Source organism: Anguilla anguilla, chromosome 6, assembly GCF_013347855.1.
Source record: "Anguilla anguilla isolate fAngAng1 chromosome 6, fAngAng1.pri, whole genome shotgun sequence".
Taxonomy (NCBI): Eukaryota; Metazoa; Chordata; class Actinopteri; order Anguilliformes; family Anguillidae; genus Anguilla; species Anguilla anguilla.
The window spans coordinates 20,199,895-20,221,473 of record NC_049206.1 but is presented as its reverse complement, the minus strand read 5'-3'; the positions used below and the strand labels follow the sequence as shown (position 1 = coordinate 20,221,473).

General features: G+C 47.6%; 1 protein-coding gene across 4 annotated transcripts in view; it reads left to right on the top strand.

Annotated features, from left to right (window-relative positions):
• Positions 1–19,606, top strand: part of LOC118229755 (cytoplasmic protein NCK1-like) — a 50,707-nt gene extending 31,101 nt beyond the window's left edge. For 3 of the 4 annotated variants that reach the window (XM_035422072.1, XM_035422073.1, XM_035422074.1), the window contains exons 3-4: positions 13,597–14,333; positions 16,038–19,606. In XM_035422072.1, the coding sequence (XP_035277963.1) occupies positions 13,597–14,333; positions 16,038–16,232 (932 nt within the window). In that variant the 3' untranslated portion in view covers positions 16,233–19,606. Of the gene's footprint in view, positions 1–2,304; positions 2,443–13,596; positions 14,334–16,037 lie in introns of those variants that run through there. The other variant, XM_035422075.1, reaches the window with a different exon arrangement.
• The last annotated feature ends 1,973 nt before the right edge of the window (positions 19,607–21,579 follow it).

Sequence of the window (21,579 nt, the reverse complement as noted above, 5' to 3'; positions counted from 1 at the left end):
GAAAACTAGGTTATTGGGAATGGGTACGACTGCTTCGTTCTGCGAGGAGATTAAAAATGAGTAAGTAGTTCACTGCTTTGCTGAATGAAAGTTCCTGCAATCTGGGTCTCTACTTCCTGTCCATTTGCCAAAGCTTTCATCCTTATCAAATTTGTTTAAGTGCATGGGGTAGTTCACTTAAAAAATTGGTTCGATATACCTATTGTATTACAGACTGTAATTCCTGGAATTGCGTACTCTCTTCGCAGTGGACTTGAAAGAGACTCATACTGAGAGCACGGAAAACAATCGGTATCAGTTATAAAATAATAAAAGAAAGTTCCGGAAGCATTTATAGCCACAGTGGCCTTTGTCCCCGGCGCGGTCCCTGTTCTTGTCCTTCATCGCGGCTGGTTGCGTGTTTCTGTCGGTTTTCGGTGTTCCCCTCCTGCGTCCTGGTCGTCCTCGCTCGTGTCAGAACACGGCGCTGTCGTGGCGTGAAAATAGCCCGTCCTGCTTTTCCCGCCTTACCTACGGCCTGGAAGTCAGGCGGTGGGGGAGGGGTTAAGTTTCGGGCGTGGCGAGGGTGGCTGTCCGGGCCTGCCTGGGTCGCGGCCGGGTTGGCTCGCCTCTGGAGAGAGAGAGAGAGAGAGAGAGAGAGAGAGAGAGAGAGAGAGAGCGCGTGACGAACGGCCGCTCCCTCCTGCCGTTCCCGTGGAAACGCCGCCACTCCAGCGACCGTTTCACGGGTGGGAAGCCCCTCCCCCACCCCCTCCCCCACCCCCTCCCCCACCCCCACCCCCATCCCAGGAGAGGGGTGACCCCTCCCCCTCTCCATTCCAGGTGACTCTCAGGCGGGGCACCTGTAAGGGCGCTTTCCCAAATGGCACGCCGCGCGGGGCGAGCAGCTGCTCGGGGCAGACGCCACCCGCGGCGCAGCCCCGCCCGGGCCGGCCAGCTGTTACCGTCTCCGCCGCCGCCGCCGCCGCGTCCCCGTCTGCCGTCGCCGGGGGCAGAACCGCGCGCAGGGCTCCGGTTTCCCTCCCGACTGCCGTCTGCGCGAACGTGTGCGGTCTGGACAGCTCGGAGAAAGAGAGGAGGCCAGTTCCGGAGTGTTCTGTCTGTGTGCGTGCCTGCATGTGTAGGTGTGTGTGTGTGTGTGTGTGTGTGTGCGGGCGTGTGTGTTTCTTCTCACGGCAGTTCAACAGCACGTGCTCCCATTGCCACTCAGGTGGTAGAAAAGATGGAGGAGTGAGGGAGAGGAAAAGAGGAAATGGGGAGACAATGCGGAGAGATAGAAGGGAATAGCGAGGTGAATTTGGAGAAAGCTCCTAATGATCTCTACTTATTTCAGGTTATTTTTCCAGTCGTGCCGTGGTAAACTGCCGGTTAGTCTCTTCCATTATTCTGTTGTATATGAGCTTCTTTTGAATGGTATTGTAAAGTGCCATTTTGTTATTGGTGTGCTTTGTCAACATAGATATGCGTCCTCTGTTGCACTAGAGCAAAGTGAAATGGAAAAATAAAGAAGGAAAGGGGGAAAGCAAGAGGGAGGTTGGGAGAGGATGGATGGAGAAAAGAGACGGAAAGAAGAAGAGGAGGAGAGAGCAGAGGGGAGAGAAGAGAAGAGGGACTGATGAAGAAAGGCAGTCGGCAGATAAAGAGCAGAGGAGGGAGAGGAGGAGGAATAAAGAGCGAGATGGGGGAGGGAGGGGGGTGAATCTGCTTTTCTTGCGGCCAACGTAGATCCCTGACCAGCATTGTGGGAACGGGAGACCTCAGGAAGGCCCCGGAGGCAGATGGGATATTCTTTGGACGGCGCTGAGAGAAGTGTCTGTTAGTTTAGGCTCCTCAATTACCCAGCCATCCACATGGTTCTAATAGAGGACGTATCAGCTATCAGCTACGGAATACATGGCGCGTTGCAGCTGGTCCAGGTGTAATTCTAATAAATACAAAAAGCACTGTGAGGGATTTTGTAAAAGAAAACATGCAGTGTTTATATGATTACACGCTAGCACGCACACACACACGCACACGCGCGCACGTTTATATGGGGTTTGTGACAGGACTCGGTGTTCTTCACGGTTATACGTGTACTGTAATAAAAAAAATGTGCTCGGTTTGGCCGGTGTTGTACGAGGTGATAAAGCACAGTTGCTGGGACTGCGTCCCCGGGCCTGGTTTGACAAGTTTCCTCTAGAAGCCCAGCGCAAGGGAGGGGGGGGAGGGGGGGGAGGGGGGTGGGTGGTCAGCCAGCAGCTGGAGAGTTTCAAAGGAGGCCCCACTCGCTCCAATTGGCCGACGTGCGTCACGTGACCGGGGTGGGGAGCAGCTCTGCTAATAGCTCTGGACTTTCAGGAAGTTCTCAGGGAATAGCTCCGTAGCTGCAGCGGGAGAGGCACGCACCGTGCCGGGGACAGCCCGTTATGGATATGGCAAACCTCTTCAAGCACTTCTTTCGTGAGTCAGCTCTTTCACTACCCTTTTTCTTTTGTCAAAATGTTTTACATCTGTTTTACATGTTTTACAATGTTATTCATCTTATGCTAATGATGAAATCATTTGGGGCCAGAGTGGCTCGGTCTCCTTTTCAGTGCTAATACTTTGGACGCACTTTCACTGTGAAACGTGTTGTTGATTTGTTGGGAGTTGCGAGGGAAAGCAGTGTGTGTGTGTGTTTTCTCGGTAGAAAAAGAGCAGATCAGCTCTGAGCAATGGGCAGAGAGAGAGAGAGAGAGAGAGAGAGAGAGAGAAAGGAGATGCACATAGCCCGTGTCGCTGCTTTGATGGCTGCAAAAAGTGGGTGGGTAGGGCTTTGAAAGGGCTGCAGCTAAAGCCTGTAATTCACTTCACAGTCACGGTAATCTGTATCATTGAGAGTTACTCCTCCACTTTAAAAAAAAAAAAACTGACAGACTTTACATACTGGAGCACTTCTCATTTCAGTTTGACTGTCTTTTTTAGATATTTTTAAGCCCGTACTTCAGTCTAGCTTGTGCCGTTTATATTCCGGAAAGGGATCTTTTTTTTTCTTCTTCTTGGGAACTGAAACAATTATGTCCGTTTTTTCCTTCTTTTTTTTCCCTTGTCTGTGCCCCCATTCCTTTGAGGTGATGTTGGAAGGGGCATTAAAGGGGCTTTTCCAGAGGTGTGCTGGTCATTTTACTGACCTGACACCCGTTTTAAAGGACAGTTGGACTCCACTGAAGTCCCAGTAACGGTGCGGTAATTGCTGCCCTCCGTGCTGCCCCGGGGGGGGGGGGGGGGGATGTGGAAGGGAGATTGCAGGGGGTAGTACCGGCTCGCTGTGTGTGTGTGTGTGTGTGTGGGGACGGAGGGAAGGAGGGAGGGGGGTTGTGAGTGCCGGCCCTGGATGTATGAGGTGCTCTAAAACTTTCTACTGCTGAACTACAAAGCGGAGTCCCCCGTAGTCTTCTGACCATTAGGAAGGGATGTCCTGCTGCACCCCACCCCCTTTCCACACACACTTACACTCACTCACGCACACACCCACACACACACACGTGCACGCACACTCAATTTCTCCTTCCCTTTCCTGAGCAAGCGGAAGCTTTCTAATTGGAGACAGGTTTGGTGCAGGCTTGGAGGCCGATCCGGAGTGTAGCTAGAGGAAGTGAGGAGACCGGCGCCTTTCTGCTGGGAGGGTCTGCCGCTGTACTGCTTCTTTCTGTCTCTCTCTCTCTCTCTCTCTCTCTCTCTCTCTCTCTCTCTCTCTCACTCTCTTCCTTCCCCTTTCTCACAACCTCCATATTTCTCCTTCCCTTTCTCCCTCTCCCCTTTTCCCCACTTCACTTTCTTTCTTCATCTCCCTCTTCCTCTCTTCCCCCCTCTCTGTCTCCCAGCCCCCCCCCACCCCCACCCTCCCTCTGCCTTTCTGTGTCCCTCTTGCCCTTTCTCTCTGGCTCTAATCCCCCCTCACTTACTCTCTCTCTCTCTCTCCCTCTCTCTCCCCCACTCTGAGCTCTTGTGTGTGTGTGTGTGTGTGTGTCTGCGTGCGTGTGTGCTTTTGTGTGTTTTTTTCTCTCTGCAGAACACTGGGAAGGGCGTTGGGGTGTTGTTACTTGGCAGGGGAAAGGGGGAGGAATTTAAAGACAAAAGCAGAGTTTAGGAGGCATTTTCTCCGCAGCATTAAAAGTGCACTTAGTCCATCTCCTCCTTTCACTGTGCGCTCCTTTGTTTTCGCCCTCCCTCGCTTTTCTCTGGGCGCTTGACTGGAAAATCCACAAGCCAGATTATTGCATGAGAGGGGAAAGATGGCTGCCGTTTCTGAAATGCAGCCAGTTCCGTTAATGCATGAGAATAACCAGTTCCGACGACTCTTTCTTTGCTGAAAATGGACCGGTTTAAAAAAAAAAAAAAAAAAACCGTCACCCTTGACCTATTTAATTTAAAGACAGTTTCAAAACCTTGTGTATTTTTTCTTATCAAGTTAGGCATAAAAACCCAGGTCAAGGTGTGCTATTGCGCTGTTCAGCCAAATAAAAAGAAAAATGTATTTGTTTATATTTTGTATTTTTCCTCTCATGTAATTCCCAGTTTTTTATTTGAAAATGACAGATTATTTTATTATTTTAAAAATATCCATTGTGTATTTTATGTATTTGGCCTGTTAGTGCAGGTGTTAGGAATACTTTTAAAATCGGGATGATTTCAGCGCAGGATGCACATTCCCAGTGAGCCTTCAGTGCAGGACCAGCCAGGCGGCACACACAGAGCAGTGTGTGTGTGTGTGTGTGTGTGCGCGCGCTCTGGTGTCGGAGGTATCTGACATGGCGCACAAGGGCCCCATTCTCTCCCTTTATCAGGCGGACACAGCAGCCGGGCCCTGTGGAGAAACGCGGTCTGTCACATGCGGCTCGGGGCCCCCTCCTTCGGCCTGCTTTGTTTCGCGGGGCGGGCGGGCGTGCGGGCGTGCGGTCACGTGACCGGGCTCTCCGTCCGCGGGTGCACGCGCGTACACCTGGACTGCACTCGAAGGCGAGAGTGCGTCGCGATCGCTTCGGCGGTCGTCGGTGCACGTGCCCACCTACGTTGCGTTTTGAAATTGGCAAGTGGCAGTGCGATATTTTAACAGGTATTTTAAAAAAACATTTAATCTGGAATATGAAAGGCAACATATTCACAGGACCCTGTAGCAGAGGGTTTTGTGTTTTGTCAGTGCTAGGTGGGTGTACGGATCGCAGTGGTCACATGAATGAGTATGTTTTAATAAAATATAATAACAGAAGTAGTGGGATCAAAAATAACACAGGAATAAATAAAAGAGAAGAATTTGCCCTCTGGTGTGTGGAGGAGAGGCCGGAGACCGGACTAGCCACAATACGGGATACTCACAGTTCAGAATGCGCTGTTGTGCTTGTAGGCCTGTCCCTTTGGGTGTGTGTGTGTGTGAGAGTGTGTGAGTCCACGTGTGTGTGTGTGTGTGTGTGAGAGTGTGAGAGTCCACGTGTGTGTGTGTGTGAGAGTGTGTGAGTCCACGTGTGTGTGTGAGTGTGTGTGTGTGTGTGCGTTTATGTTTGTAGGTAAGCTCTCCAGGTGCGGTTAACCCCCCTAAAGAGGGGGGGGGGGCGCCTATGGGTTTGGCGGCAGGCCTGCCTGCCCTGAGGACATGTGCTGTTTGTTTGGCCTGTTTGCTTTGTGATGTCATCGGCTGGGGTGACGCGAGCCGAAGCGACCGCGGAGAGAGGGCGGTTTGACTGTGTTCACTTCCCCTTTTCCCGTAGCCGCAGAGAGGGAACCGACGCTTTCCACGGGCCGCACCGCAGCGGCGATCGATCGTTGCGAAATCGCTAATCTCAGGCTGCGATGAACGCGTAAGCAGCGAGGAGGGAAAAAAAAGTCCAAGTGAAATGAATTGTCTTTATGCGGTCTTTTGTTATATCGCCACAGGACGTAAATCTAGGCCGAGACGCGAAATATTTTCGAGAGAGGCTTGCGGGCTTACAGTGAATTCCTAACCTCAGGTGAAGAAGCCGTGTTCTTAATTATGGCCTCGAGGGGCCGCAGTTTTGACATTCTTTCCGCTGACATCGTCAAGCCAGAGGATGTCCTAGCGTTTGGGAAGCGGCGCTGCTGATTTTACGGGGCCCCGTTTACGCCCTTATTGTTCGGTGAATGAAAGGAAAGCTCGCACATTAAAAGGGGGAAGTGGACGGACCGGTGATTTTTTGCACCGACAGAGGAAATCTCACAGAAATAGGCCGGACCGTGTTGTTCGGGGTTGTCCTTGAGCGGTTTGTCGCGTTAGGAGTTTTCGCTTATGGGCTCAGTCATTTTTGCTGTCGCCACCATTTTGAAATTGCTTAGCTTATCCAAGCCGAGTGAAAAAGCTTCGCTTTCACTATTTATGGTTAAAATTAAGCGACGTCGCTTCCTTTTAAATCATCCACACAGGAAAAACAGGACAAACACAGAGGTACTGTGCACATAGAACGTCTTTACGCACTAGGTTTGTTTTTCTGACTGCCTAAGTTTTCCTATGCAGGGTTGCCAAATGGCAGAGCTTATATTTTCCTCAAATTATTATTCACAATCCCTTCATTTTTAGTTGACTCCTGTGCAAAATTTCCCCATACCTCCCTTTAATATCACCCATCATTAATACGTTTGTACTCTGAATATTAAATTGTACATGTTCCAACATTGGGGGAAAGCATTACTCCAGTCTTGCAACCCAGTTTCCAAGCCAGTGGGAGGCATATTAAAGCGGGGGGAGGGATTCGGTGTGACGCTGCGCTGTAGCTGTCAGTGCTTTCGTCAGAGATGATCAGTGGACAGGTTGCTGGTCATGTCTCCCGCGGGACAGGTGACAGAGTGGAAGAAGCCCTGTTTTGATTTGGTAAGAGTTTGAGTGACGTTCGTTCATTATCGCCTGACCTGGGATCAGCACACATGGTTTTTAAAAAAAATATCCAGGTGTTGACTGAGGCATTCAGAGACCAGATTATTTAGTTTTCAGTCTCAATATGAGCTTTTCTGTGTTCGTTGTGTTCAACTCACATTATATCCTTGTGCTGTTGGTGAAGTAGAATGTCACTGTATAGTCGAGTCATAGTCATCATGTCAGATAGTTGGGTTTTTTGGGTAAATATTTAAGTACTGCATGCAAATATTGAGGTACTGTAGCATAAAGTTGATGGATAGCATATAGCAAGTCAGTCCTGCAAAAATAACACACATTACTTTATCTTGGACAATGTATTTGAAGATTTAAATTAATTTTGAACACTTAAATGTGTTAGTTGATGAATTTAACCCAAGGGGAAGGGGTTCGCTGGGGGCAGTGAACACTCACAGAAGACCCACAGAAAGTAGATTTTTAAAATTCTTAGCATATCCAACAAAATACTTCCGTTGGCTTTGTAGTCTCACAGAACCACCTGAGGTGCAGCGTAACATTTCAGTGTGCCAACCAGGAGGTGATACTCACCAAAATGGCACAAAACAGGGAAAAGCCAGTAGCCACTGCACCTGGAGAGAGTTCCAAGGAATGTCCACATTAATCATTGTGTCTGTAGTACTGCAGGGGACCATGGAAGTCTTGTGCTTTTGGTTCTGTGGCGGAGGTATACCAGACCTTCTCAGAAACCGACTGTAGAAAGATTAGTCTCATCAATCACCGACCATTGTTTAACACATGACTTTATAAAGGAAGAAACTGAATTTTATAGGCCAGGTCAGTGGTAGAAACGATAGTCGAGTTCTCAGTTGGCCTGCCTTGTTAAATAAAGGAAAGAAATGAAATAAAATAACTGTCAGGAGTGTGTGTTTTGGTCTTTGCCACTGATGGTGAATGCCACGGTATCCTGATACCAGAGCTCAGTTCTGCTGTTACTGTCATAACACCCCTTGACACATTTGGAATTTGAGTTTAATTAACTGAGGGCTGAGGTCTATTTCCTTTGCCTTGACCTCTCCCAGTGCTTTCTAAACACTTGATCAGTGAATGCATTTTCCGTGACTCACACCTTATGAGTGTGGCCTGACAATACCTATGGTGAGATATGGAAATAAAATCTTTATAGCATTATGTTGAAACAACTTTTTGTGTCGAAATAACTGCTCTTCATGTAACTTGTAAAGTGTTTCATTAAACTAATGCGACCGACTATGGAGAGTGAATGATGTCTAGTAAGCTAATTTGTCTTGGTGACATTTGAAAATCTCGTAAAAACCGAATAAACACACGGAGGTTTGATTTGGTTCCCCAGCGCTGATGTGCGAGAGCGACCAGTGCTGCATTGTGGGTCAGAAACCGCAGCGTGACGTGCCGTTTGTCGATAAAGATTTGACTTTGAAATGGGTGCCGGTCCAGGAAGTTGCAGTCGCAGGTACGGCGTATTTCTTCACGGTGGAGCCGCGGTGTCACGTTTCAGGCTGCCTCGGGTCCAGGCTCCTCTGATTTGGATTACGGGCGCTTAGCAACAGTTCAACCTGTAGCAACAAGTTATAAGACACATTAGCGCTACTCTGTCCACCCTACCGTATCGAAAGCTTTTTCCTTTTTTTCCTTTTTAAAGAATGGCGGGCGTGCTCGTTTCAGACAAATGAGCTAAAGGAAACCCTACACTCTCGGCATCTGCGCGTCGACGTGTACGAGCGTGTAGGCGCCCCGATCCAACCCAGCTACAGAAGTAAACCCATAACCATAGCAACTGAATGATTGTAGCATCTTTGAGTCATGCACGCATTGAGTGGAGTCATGGTAACATACACAAATGTACACAACTGACCCTCAGAAGTCTCTTGAGTCAGAAATCAGCTGACCAGATGTACCTTAATACTACCCTCAGTCTTGATCTTATAGTGCGTTTAATATCCCATTTTAAATTGATAAAGGAAAAAGAAACACTATCCGTACAGCAGTCAAGGCGATACCTTCGGATTGAGCGTTACAGTGATAGAAATGACGCTTGGCTCTTTACCATAAGCAGGTTATCATACCACATGAGGCAGTTTCATCTCCGTGCATAACCTGCTTTTTGTAAAACATGGACTGGCTCAAACTGCCCTGATGATGATGATGATGATGATGATGGTCTGTGTAAGCGGTTTATGGGCATGCGGGTTGTTTGCAGCAGCAGTAAAAGTGTGAGCACCATCTGAATCAGGCCGGTCCCCCCTGTCCCGGCACAGACAGCCCCTTCAGTGTTACGGCACCAAATGTCAGGCAGCCCTCGGCGAACGATAGCGGCATGCCAGAGAGCCGGGACAATAAAGCCGCGCATTGTGCTACAAAGGACCTGACTGTGGCCATGAGTGACACGTCCTCGGATACCCCGGAGACAGTTGCCGGGACACCGCCTGGAACCCTCCCGTGGCGGGACAGGGCCCGCTCCTCGCGCTCTCCTCCCTTTGTCTTTCGGACGGGCTTTGGCACGACGGCGGTCCCGTTTCCAAACTTCCCGGGGGCATTCGGCATCTCGCAGCTCCTGGTCCGGATCTCGACGCCGGCCCATTTTAAGGCCTGGCTCTGCCGCTTCTGTCTGGGATCTCGTTTTTTACGCTGTAATTCAGGTGACAGGCTAATTGTGCAGCCCTTTTTACGCGATCGGCAGTCCCGTGCTGCATTGGGTTGCTCTGGAAGTGCTCGTTACACAAGCGTATTTATAGACCGTTGCGCCGCACGGTTCTGGCTGCGGGCCGGGTTCTGCAGTCTACTACCCAACGGGGGGGTGTGCCCAGCAGAGCTTGTCAGAGAACACGGTGCCGAAGCAGCACGGTGTTCGGTACAGCACCTGTGCTGACGCGCTGTACCGAAGAGCGTATCTCGCCGTACTGTCACACAGCCATAAATACGGCTTAACCGCACCGCGCCCTCCCCGGTGATCGGAGCGTGGAACTCGGTCGCCGCCGTTCGGCCTGAGTCTCTCCGTGGCGAGGTCGCAGCCTTCGGGCCGATAGCATCTTTGCCGCGCGCGTCAGGCAGAGCGTCTGCTTTGTGTCCGTGGCCGCCGCCGTCGCTCTTCCTGAATTCCGTATTTTCATAGGTAAATCTGGGCGCCGTCAAGTCCTTTCGTTGTTTTCTTTCGGGGCCTTAACAATGGGTTGGTTTATGTAGTGATTCAGCGCAGGCTACAGTGTCAGATCGGGGGGGGGAAATTATGGAAGCACCTAATCTGACCTCCATTAACCGCGTTACTAAATCTCACACCTCTACCCATTGTGAAAACCCCCTGAAACCTACCGTCACTTTGCTTGCGCAACTTCGTGTTTTATTGCTTTAGTATTTTGACATCTGCTCTCGCTGAAAGTTTGTTTTGCGTCGATGCCGGGAAAGAGGTAAGCTGATACCTCGGTCGTCGTGCCGTAAAAGCGCACGCCAGCGACTGCAGCGAAGGACGCATTTAAAGAGAAATGTCCTGAGGGTGAACTCTGAATGCGCCCGTCCCCGCTCCTGCGCTAGCGCTAGCAGAAGAGGGCGAAACCGAATCAAAATGAAATCGAGAGTCTAATCCTGAATATTCGGCCGTCTGAACTGTGAAACGTTGAGTGCTGCCTCACGGGTGCCTGTGTTTATGAAGCCTAATAAGTAACGAGTGATTAATTGATCATTAAATGGTGTAATTACGGGGTTCCTATGAAGAAAAAATCTTGGACGCTCCAGGACGAGGCCTCCGTTTATCAGTTTCCGTGGTAATGGTTAACGTATTAACCGTTTGAGGTCGGTTGAGCTGCAGCTGCTGGTTTTTCCACCCTGAGGTCGGTCTTCAGTGCCTCACCCTTATCTCTGTGACATCACTGTGGGTGGGAGGGCTGTACCGAGGTGTACCAGGCACAGCCCCCTATAGGTCACCGCAGGCTAAACCATCTCCCTCAGCGACCCACTCTGGCAGCAGCTATCACACGCTTCCATGGCGTTGGGCTTCCCCATCCTCTCTATCGTCGATGACTGCCGGAAGGCCACGAGGCAAACAGTGCAGTGGTGTGGTGCTCCACTAAACAAAGCAAATAACCCTACCCTACCCCCCCAAACCAGAGCAAGAAGAAGACCTCTGTCTAGTTTTTTGTACCCCTGCCAGTCTAGTGACGTGGCAGGAAAAAAATCACACGGTCCCCTGTAATCCCACCAGGGCTAGCAGCAGGGCTAAGAGGAATATTGAGCTTTGCTAGTAAACCTGCTCATTCCCTGCCTAACAGTATCTGCTTGCGATTCAAAACAGAAAATGTGAATATTCATCAACTGTAGAAATGTTGGATCCAAGATGGGAGAGGCAGGCTTGAAGAATTGGGTGGAGCTTTTATGCGTTACTCATTCCGACTAAAACCAGTTTTTGGCTTGTTGCACAAATCATTTAGCGCGTTTAGTCAGGGCTATTCAGCGATTGACAGCAAATGGCACTATAAGGGCACACGCCCTCTCCTGCTACTATTTGGTATGTTGGATCGACCAAATCGTTGTCAGACTCTTCTGCCATTTGAATTGGCCATTGTTAGACTCAGTGCTGCTGTTAGCGATGCTCTGTGGAACTGCTGTGACTGAAAATGCTTTTGCTAAGCTTCCTGCAGACCGTTGGCATGAAGCACACTATGTGCAAACATCAAAATTCCTGCGGACGCACAATGCCGGGAATTTACTATCTGCATAGATCGGAGAACTATCATATGTGTGTGTTAAATTTGGCTAATGTTTGTTTTCAATACAACTGTTTTCAGAAAAGCAAACCAGTTTATTCAAAGTACAAGGAAATGCCGTTGCATGGAGATTTATGAAGGGCACCGTTCGAATAGAATGTAAATGTGACTTTCCAAATATGTCAGCACCATGGTAGCCGTTGTTAGGCCACTGTTTTTAAGACGCCTTTAAGTTCTCCGTTCCTCGACTCTGAACGGTTTTAAAGCTACGAATCGAGCTGCGCAAAGTTTGCAGTGCTTTCACACTTCCAGTGTGAACATTTGCAGATATTTGTTGAATTTAACGTCTGAAGCAAATACTGTAAATCCTTCAGCAAACATTGCAACTTCCGAGAACCGGCAGAGCATATGTACAAGGGTAAAAAAAAGGTCATGCCATTTAATGGCTTGGTGGACACCTGCCTTCCAAAGTGGCACAAATTTAAATGCTGTACCATGGACTTTATGAAAGTTCATGATTAATTCATTAAAATGTCAAAAGTCTAGAAGTGAATGAAAAGAGGTTTGTAAGATTATGCAAATGTGAATAGTCTTTTGATCCACCTTATCTGTCCTGTTACATAATGAATAATACTTGCTTTTTGTCTGAAACAGTAAATACCAGACTAAAAAGCTTACAGGTTAACTTTACTGCTGCCTACCATTGGTGTTGAGGGCAAATTGTGTTAGGTAGAAAAGCATTTTGGACACAGAACATACTGATCTTATTTTAACCTGTTCCCGCCCACATTTAAGATCCATATCTCTTTTTTTGTTTTTTTTGGGGACCATCAATATCATTTAACATTTCCATTGTCCTACCAAGTCTTATCTGCGGCTGGTATTGGGGGGGGGGGGGGCGGGATTCTTTCCTCCAGTCGCAAGTCTACAGCCAGGAGGAAGTAGGACAGCAGCGCTCAGCGCTTAAAAACCTTGGCCGGTTTCCGCCATCTCCGCCCGCCGTTTTTCCCTTCCCCCCCCCCGCTTCCCCCCCACCCCCCAGCTGCGGCGTCCTGGAAACAGGGGAAGGCTCGCCGTCGCGTCCTGAGCGTCGTACGGCCCAGGCCGGACACGTTCCTTCCGCCCCGGGCGTCGCAGCTGGTCGCCGTGGCGCCTGGACCGCGCGCGGAGCTTACAGGGGCGACGCAGCCCCGCGCCGAGCTTCCGCAAACGGCGGCGTCCCGCTGCTCTAGCCATCGTAATCCGAAGAATTTCGACAAACGTCTGCGTCAGAGCTCGACAAAACGGGGGGGAAGCGTAGAGACGTCTCGATGTGACGAATGGGTCGGTAGTCTGGCGGCCTTACAGCCCCGAAGAAGTATTTTCCTCGCTGGAAAATGTTCCTCGCTGCGACGATTATTTTCGCATGTGTGAGTGCTTTGTGTGTTTTTCTAATGAATGCGAGATGGTCGCAGTCTGATGGCAAAACATGTTTGAATTATAATTTCGTGTATTTATTTTTGAGTGCGCAAATGATGTATTTTTTAGGAAAACCTCTTCAGTTAATTTTAAATTGTTTCTAGAATTCACCTTTGCATCAATTTTTGTGATATACAAATAACTTGTAAGTTATGCTTTACAGTTTTCTGCAGTGAAACGGATGTATATGGATACATAAGCAAGCACCAGTTAAAAGTAAACTGTAGGGCAGCCATCCTCCTCTCGTTATATGCTTGCCAGTTAGCCTACATTGTGATATGAGCATATGCTACATGCTCCTCAGTCCCAACCCTGTAAGAAGGATAGTGGGTGTTGGGCCGGTGCACGGCTGATCTCTTCTGCGTGATTCTGGTTGTCTGAGGAGCCGCTCCGAGCCTGAGAGAAAGTGTTCTTTGGTGGTCTTTATTCCGGTGGGAAGAGCGCGTCTGGGGTATGCGACGGACGAGCGGAATGCGAGAGAGCGCGATGCTTTAAGCCGCTAATCCCCTCGGGTTTAAAAAAAACCCAAAAAAAAAACACGCCTGTCCTTGTGACCCGCAGGGATCGGGAAGGTGAAGCGGAAGACCAGCATGAGGGACACGGCCTCCAACGCCGACGCCGAGCTCTGCTCGGACAACGGCGAGCGGCTGTACGACCTCAACCTGCCGGCGCTGGTCAAGTTCAGCTACGCGGCCGAGCGCGAGGACGAGCTGTCGCTGGTCAAGGGCACGCGGGTGGTGGTGATGGAGAAGTGCAGCGACGGCTGGTGGCGGGGCGTCTACGAGGGCCGCTCGGGCTGGTTCCCCTCAAACTACGTGACGGAGGACGGCGACGGGCTGGCGGGCGACCCGGCGGCGTCGCTGACGGAGAAGCTGGCGGCCGCCGTGCACAGCGGTGGCGGCGGCGGCGGCAATGGCGGGCGGACGCTGCACACGGTCCAGGCGCTCTACCCCTTCAACTCGGGCAACGACGAGGAGCTGAGCTTCGAGAAGGGCGAGGTGATGGACGTGGTGGAGAAGCCCGAGAACGACCCCGAGTGGTGGAAGTGCCGCAAGGCCGACGGCCAGCTGGGGCTGGTGCCCAAGAACTACGTCACCGTGCTCCAGAACTCCCACGGCAACGCCCCGGGCAACGCGGGCCCGCCCACGCCGGACTGCGACTACATCGAGCCCTCGGGCAGCGGCAGGTTCGCCGGGCGCCAGTGGTACTACGGCAAGGTGACCCGGCACCAGGCCGAGGTGGCCCTCAACCAGAGGGGCGAGGAGGGCGACTTCCTCATCAGGGACAGCGAGTCGTCCGTAAGTCCGGCCCTGTCTCCTCCCGTTCCACTCACCGGCAGATAAAACGAAACAGTGTGTAGGTTTTTTGGAGGTCCATCATGTGAAAAAGTGGAAAAGAGTACTATTTTATGACAGTTAAACACTTTCTGAATATTGAAAGTGCACTGCTCGCTTGTAGTTTAGTTTTACCCACTTTTGTGGAAAAGATGCATGCTTTCATGTATACGCCCATAGCTGGATGTTGGGAAAAAAGCTGGCCGCTTGTCTTTAGGTGGGGTAATGTCAGAGGCGTGCATTTTTTCCTGCCCCCCCTCCAACACAGGATTCACGCTGCAGTTTTGCATGGATTTCAGTGGGAAGGCTCCTGTGGCTGTGTGTTCAGCGTGACATCATCGTTTGCACAAGCAGTCTTTTGATCACCGGCCACAGTTCAGTGTCAATAGGAAGGAATTCCTCACATATCTCCTTCAGAAGGCCAAGATTAGCCCTGAGAACCACAGTGCAGATTCACTGGTCTAATGCACAGAGAGCAACTCTGAAAGTCACAGTGCAGAGTCAGTGGTCTTATGCACAGAGAGCAACTCTGAAAGTCACAGTGCAGATTCACTGGTCTAATGCACAGAGAGCAACTCTGAAAGTCACAGTGCAGAGTCAGTGGTCTAATGCACACAGAGCAACTCTGAAAGTCACAGTGCAGAGTCAGTGGTCCAATGCACACAGAGCAACTCTGAAAGTCACAGTGCAGAGTCAGTGGTCCAATGCACACAGAGCAACTCTGAAAGTCACAGTGCAGATTCACTGGTCTTATGCACAGAGAGAATCTCTGAAAGTCACAGTGCAGAGTCAGTGGTCTAATGCACACAGAGCAACTCTGAAAGTCACAGTGTAGAGTCAGTGGTCTAATGCACACAGAGCAACTCTGAAAGTCACAGTGCAGAGTCAGTGGTCTCTCTCACACAGAGCAACTCTGCACCTCAAACCTGCAACATTTCATTGACCGATCACCTGTTGCGATGCACAAAACACCATCTGTAGCAATGGAACAAAAAACATTTCCCACTGCTTCAAATTTGGCTTACAGCTGTGTTCTTTCACCCCCAAGAAGTAGCCCTGCTCTTTTACCCACAGAGCTGTTTATGAACATAGACATTAGTGAAAAATGATTTGTGCAGTTCACATAAATCAGTCATGACGCTACAGCTCAAACTTCATTTTTGTTGTCATTTAGGACAGTGCTAATATGTATCTGTAATTTATTGATCGCGACATTGCATTATAGTAAGCATAACAGTGTGCACAATTGTACTCTAATAATGTGTACACATGATAGAGGGATATAGCGCTTTTATTGAAAACCAAAGGTTTACGACACTAATTCTGTTATGTAAGCCATGGTTAATGTACAGCTAGATTGGGAATCTTATACATTTTTGACCATTGTTCAACATCAAAGGGAAGAAAATAATTCTTGATTTTGAAAATCATTTTGTCAGTTTCAAACGAAACACCATTTACTTATTGCAAAAAAAAATTTAAAAAAATGAATGAACTCAACAATGCTAAATGAAGTGATAAGTGCTGTATTCCTCTGTCATTAAAATCATGGCCAGAATTCAATCGCGAACACTTTCACAACTTTCGAATGAATGCAGTTTTTTTCCTTCCAAATTCAGGCTCTTGTCAATAATCAGTCTCTTCTTTTTTTCTCCCCATGTTCCTCAGCCCAATGACTTCTCCATCTCCCTGAAGGCCCAAGGCAAGAACAAGCATTTCAAGGTCCAGCTGAAGGACAGCCTCTATTGCATCGGACAGCGCAAATTCAACTCCATGGAGGAGCTGGTGGACCACTATAAAAAGGCCCCCATTTTCACCAGTGAACAGGGAGACAAACTCTATCTAATCAAGGCACTGTCCTGATCCATGCAGAGCCTGCCTTTTATCTTCAAGACTGTTGATCACTCGTGACCAAATGGGGTGGGGGGTGGGTGGGGTTGTAATCATTTCAAGAAGAGGAGCGGAAAGTGAATATTACCACGGACTCCTATGTATCGGAAGCGACTTGATGGACAACGTTCAGATTTATCAATTTCACAAGTCATGTTTTAGGTCATAGATATGCATATTGACGATAACAACATTTACTGGCTATATCTTAGTTTTGTTAATATATATCCATTTCTGAGTTTGCCTTCTGGTTGGCAACCCAGGGCTCAAGAAACAAAACCCGTTGTACGTTCAGAAGTTGAGTGACTTGTGTTGGGGTTCAGAGTACACAGTATGCTCAAGTGCACTGCAGTGTAACAAGTCATTGAGCCAGCTCGGCGTTCAGAATGGGCATGAAATTAAATCAATGTATCATTACATTCTTAGACCAAATGTACACTCATCCAAGGTGGCTTAGCCTACTTGCTGCCTAGAATTCCCAAACCTGTCTTTGGTTATCGAACGGTGTTTCGGATCCCGGATGATGTCATCATGAGTTCAGCCAATGGGGACGTGGAGAAAAAGCATGACTGGGGGTTGGTGAATCCTCTGTCGCAACGAGAGCTTCAGCCAGACTGCATATGAACTTGTGCTCCAGTGGCTTCGCAGAGCAGATCGACGTTTAAGGCAGCCGCGTTCCACACGTCATCTGAAACAAGATGCCGTTATTCTGACCGGTCTCAGAGCAGTGGGACTGTCTCAGAGGAGGGGTAGAAGGGAGATTTATGACTTGGTTAGTATACACCCCCGCCCCCCCCAAACAAAAAAAAAAAAAGTACAGTAGCCCACTTATGAAACTGGGTGAGTGTTACAGGGTACGCTGACTGAAACATCACAAAAGCGCTTGTCACAGATGTCCTTAGAGATTTCCCTTCACTGGTAATCTTTGCTTGCTCTTCACTTACATTACTGAGATAATATGGGCCTGAAAAGGGTTTGAGGGTGATTTCAGTTGGGGGGGAAAAAAAACCCTGGGAAAGCTTTTGTTTGGACGTGCTGAGTGTTTATATGTTGTTCAGCCCTGTATGGACCATTTCGTTGGTCCATCAAATGAACCTCTTCCCTGGGGTCCATTTTCAAACACTTTCTATAGAGGTATATAATTACAAATACAGTCCAATGTAGAATAACTATTATAAGGAAACCTGCCTACGTGTTTTTTTTATTTTTTATTTAAGGAAAACCCTACCAGTCCTAGGAGCCCTTTACATGTCTGCTGGTGTTCCCACTCCCTGTTCTCCAGGAGAACCCAAGGGCTGGAAAACCAGGTGCCCATTCACGCTGACTGTGAGGGCACCAGGGGGCAGACAGTGCTATTAAATTCTATGCCTGTAAACAAATGGCCAATTGCTGCCCTTGGTTGGCGGGTTCATAATTGAGTGTATACGATAAGCTTATTGTGATAAATGTGAGTGCAGCAGTTGTCGCCGGGCTTGTGCGTGTGTGTGTGTGTGTGTGTATTATGTGTCTGTCTGTGTGTGTGTGTGTGTTTCCTCATCTGGCTAATCGGCCACCCCACAGTCCATTGCTCACGTTTCACCTGACAGTCTCAGACTTGCTTTGTCTAAAGTGCTGTTGGCTACGATATGTGCTGTGTGTACTTTATTCATTGGTTGGTTGTGATTTCTTTTAATGGTGCTGTGCTTGTATGCTTGCTTGATGAAGGGAGAACCTTGGGAGTTTTAGTTTACCTTACGTGGGACGTATGTGGTCCTATGTACTCCTTCCTACAACATTTTGTTTTTCATTCTAGGGTTTATTAGTTTTTTCCACTCCCACTAAAAAAAACTATGACGACTGCTTGAGAAGACCTTAATAAATGCCATATGTTAGCTTTGTTGGTGGGATTAAAATGGAGACCCCAGAATCACCAATTTCCAATACAGTGGAGGATAAGCCAACAATGGAATTAATATTAAACTATATATCAGGAAGTAGATGGGAACGCTTGTGTATGGAAAATGAAATGGGCAGTATTATATAGAAGTGTCCTCACAACTTTGTGTTGTTGAATGTAAGCAGAGGTCAAAAATATATCTTTTGGTTATTCCCCACGAGCCCTCAAAATATCTGAATGACTTTTTCAGCTTGAGGAGATGGACTAATGTAAGGGTGAGGATGGTAAATGTTGGTAGTGCAAAGAGGGGAAAAAAAGTGGAGATCTGTAATCTAGTTAGCGTTTGTGCCGAGAGACTGGACTACATCTGGTGTTAATGAATTGAAATGGATATAGTCAGAATGGAGAAATGAAACCGCTTGGATCCCAGTACGGGGGCAAGTGGCAGCCAGATATTTGGAGAGTCTGTCACTCGCGTGCCTTAGCTGAAGTGTGTGCCCACGGGTCAGGTCACGTGTCTCCTGTGCGCTAAACGTCGTTTTTACATTTTTTTTTTCCACCTTCCAATTCTGCTTTGTGTTTGGGTCACTGCTTTATTCGTAACAGGAATGAGTCCATGCGTGTCTTTAAAAAAAAAACAAAAAAAAAACACGTTCCCTCAGAAGACCACCCTTGTTTTAAAGGCAGGTTCTGTTTTATTTTAACCTAGTGTTAGAGGAGTAATGCTTCATTTGTATTTTTAAATCTTAGATGTGTATAAGATCAAGTGACCTTAACTTATTGTAGTTTGTTTTCATTAATCGATGTGTGCTTGGATAATGATACAATGTGATTACAAATAGGCCTAATTATTGTCCAGTGAAAGCCCTGTTGCATGTAATGTATTTCCAGATATGATTTTACAGAGCACCACAACAGTCTCACCCAATATCCTGAGGATTCTAGTCTGCGTAGCTACAAAATTGCTTTGGCCTTTGCTCCAAGGAACATATTTTAGGCAAGTGTTACATTTATTACTTCTTGTTTGACACTGAAATTTGGATACTTCTAATAATTTAAAATATTACACGAGATGCGAGTCTCGTGACTCTTTGCGTAGGAGAAAGAGGATCGGAGTTTGAAACGAACTTGTTCAGCGAAGCTTAGCTTGTGAAGGAAGAGTTTTTTTTTTTTGCGCTATACACTGCCACCGCCCTTCAAAAAAATATAATTAAAGGCACTCCCCAGGGCCAGATCCTTGAGTGTAAAACAGCCATCAAATATTGAGCACCAGCTGGACCTCTCAGAAGTTGTCACTTGAATGCGGAGCACTCTTTATAAGCCGTGAAAAGGAGTAGACCATACTGTGAAAATTAATGTGTTGTCCTCTTTGCTGTTGTTTCATTGAGGGGATGTCGACTTCACATGTAATATTTCTAGAAGAGTTTATTAGACTGGTAAAAAGGAAGTAATAAAATGGTTAACTACTCAACCGCTGTTGTTTGTTTTTGTTGGCCATGGTGTGCCGATGGACCTTAGGGGAATGTGAGGGGCCCCTATTCATGAAGTTCGTTCAGTATTGCCTGTACTGTGAACATTGGTTAAAACTATACGGTAACTATTACGAACTTTACAAAATAGAAAATGTTATCTCTTACACTCTTGGGTTTGTTAACCTTTGTAATGTATCATTTTTAGAACTTTGTATATTGTAAGCAAAAGAAAAGCCCACAAGTTCAAGTCTAAGTGCCCTCAACACTGTGAATGTTATGTTCGGATTTTCCAACGCAAGCTGAACAGCCGATAAAACACAGTTTTCACAGAACAGTTCCTTCTCATATTTAATGCAGTGCAGGGACAGGCAGCTCCAATCACAAGCCCTATTCACATGGGTTTATTTATATGCATTTTATTTTTCCCAATATCCTTGGCCTTGGCATGACTGATTCGCCTTTTACAAATGAGCGTTGCTTTTGTGAAGGTACACGGGTATAAATTCGAGCCACAGCAGGAAAAATAATAGTAATAAACTTTATAAAGAGGTTACATACACTCAGTGGCCACAGCTCCACAACAGTGAATCGTGGCTGAAACTCAATATTTAATGCACGAAGACATGGTGAACAGGTTTTGTTGAACAAAATGAATAAAAATCCAGTGAGTGGCAGTTCTGTAGGCAAGAAGGCCTTGTTATTGAGAGGTAATGGGAGGATTTGTTCATGCCAACAGGAAGGCCACAAAAGGCTCATATAACAGTTGCTTACAGCAGTGATGAGCAGAAGGGCATCTCTGAAAGCACAGCATGTCAAACCTTGAAGCTGATGGGCTGCAGCAGCAGAAGACCACATCGGATTACACTTCTGTCAGCTAAGAACAGGAAGATGAGGGTTCAGCGGCCGCACGATCACTAAAACTGGATGATTGAAGATTGTAAATATGTTGCCTGGTCTAACGAATCTCAGGCTGGGCGATTGGAAGCGTACCGCGACAATAATCATTGAATGCATTAATGGCCATTGCCACCATTTGGTGCGTTGCATTTCTTTTTCTCTTTTTTTCTCTTTATATCTGATGCGGTAGTAAACTGCCAGGCTTCAACAATCGCATGGAAGCTGCAAGGCCTTGCTGCCCTTTTAAAAAATGGATACTTCCAGCAGGAAAACGCGCAAAGCACGCATCATCTCAGGCTGGTTTCACCAACATGACAGTTACTTCAGTTTACTCCAATGGCCATCACAGCCCCCAGATCTCAATCCTATAGAGCACTTTTGGGATGAGGTGGAACAGGAAGTTCGCAACATGAATGTCTGGTCAAAAAAATCAGGAAATGCATGATGCTATCGAATCAGCATGGACCAAAATCCCTAGGGAATATTTCCAGCACCTTGTTGAATCCATGCTGTTGAGGCAAAAAGGGGTCCTACCCAATACAAGATAGGTGTACCTAATAAAGTGGCCTGAGCGTAAATGTTTGCTCTGGTGCTTCTTCATTTTATTTGGTCTACAAGGAAACCATGGGCAGTATAGGGCAACCAACTTGTTGGTACGTTGGTAGAGAAATGTTTCCTTGTTTGCAAGAACAAAAGGTAAAAACTCACATTTGTTTAATGGATATTAAGTGAATTGCCAAATGTCAGAGAACTAATGAAAAAACAAGGGTGGGGTTCACAGGAGTTGGAAGAGCAATGGTGATGGAGGAGGGGAGCAGTTCATGAATCCCATCTAGCGATTTCACACATGACTACATAGGGAGGGAAAAAGTCAATAAATACCTTTGGGGAGAACTATTCCCATTCCAACAGGGCAAGGGAAGGTCAGTGTCCTCTGGGTGGAGTTCTGTAAAATTAGCAATGGACTTAAACCTGGAATAGTAGATAAAGTCACTGACTTTACAAATAATGACTTTAATTTAACGAAGAGCTGAGGCAGAACAAATGCCAACACAGTGTGACCACTCCGAATCAA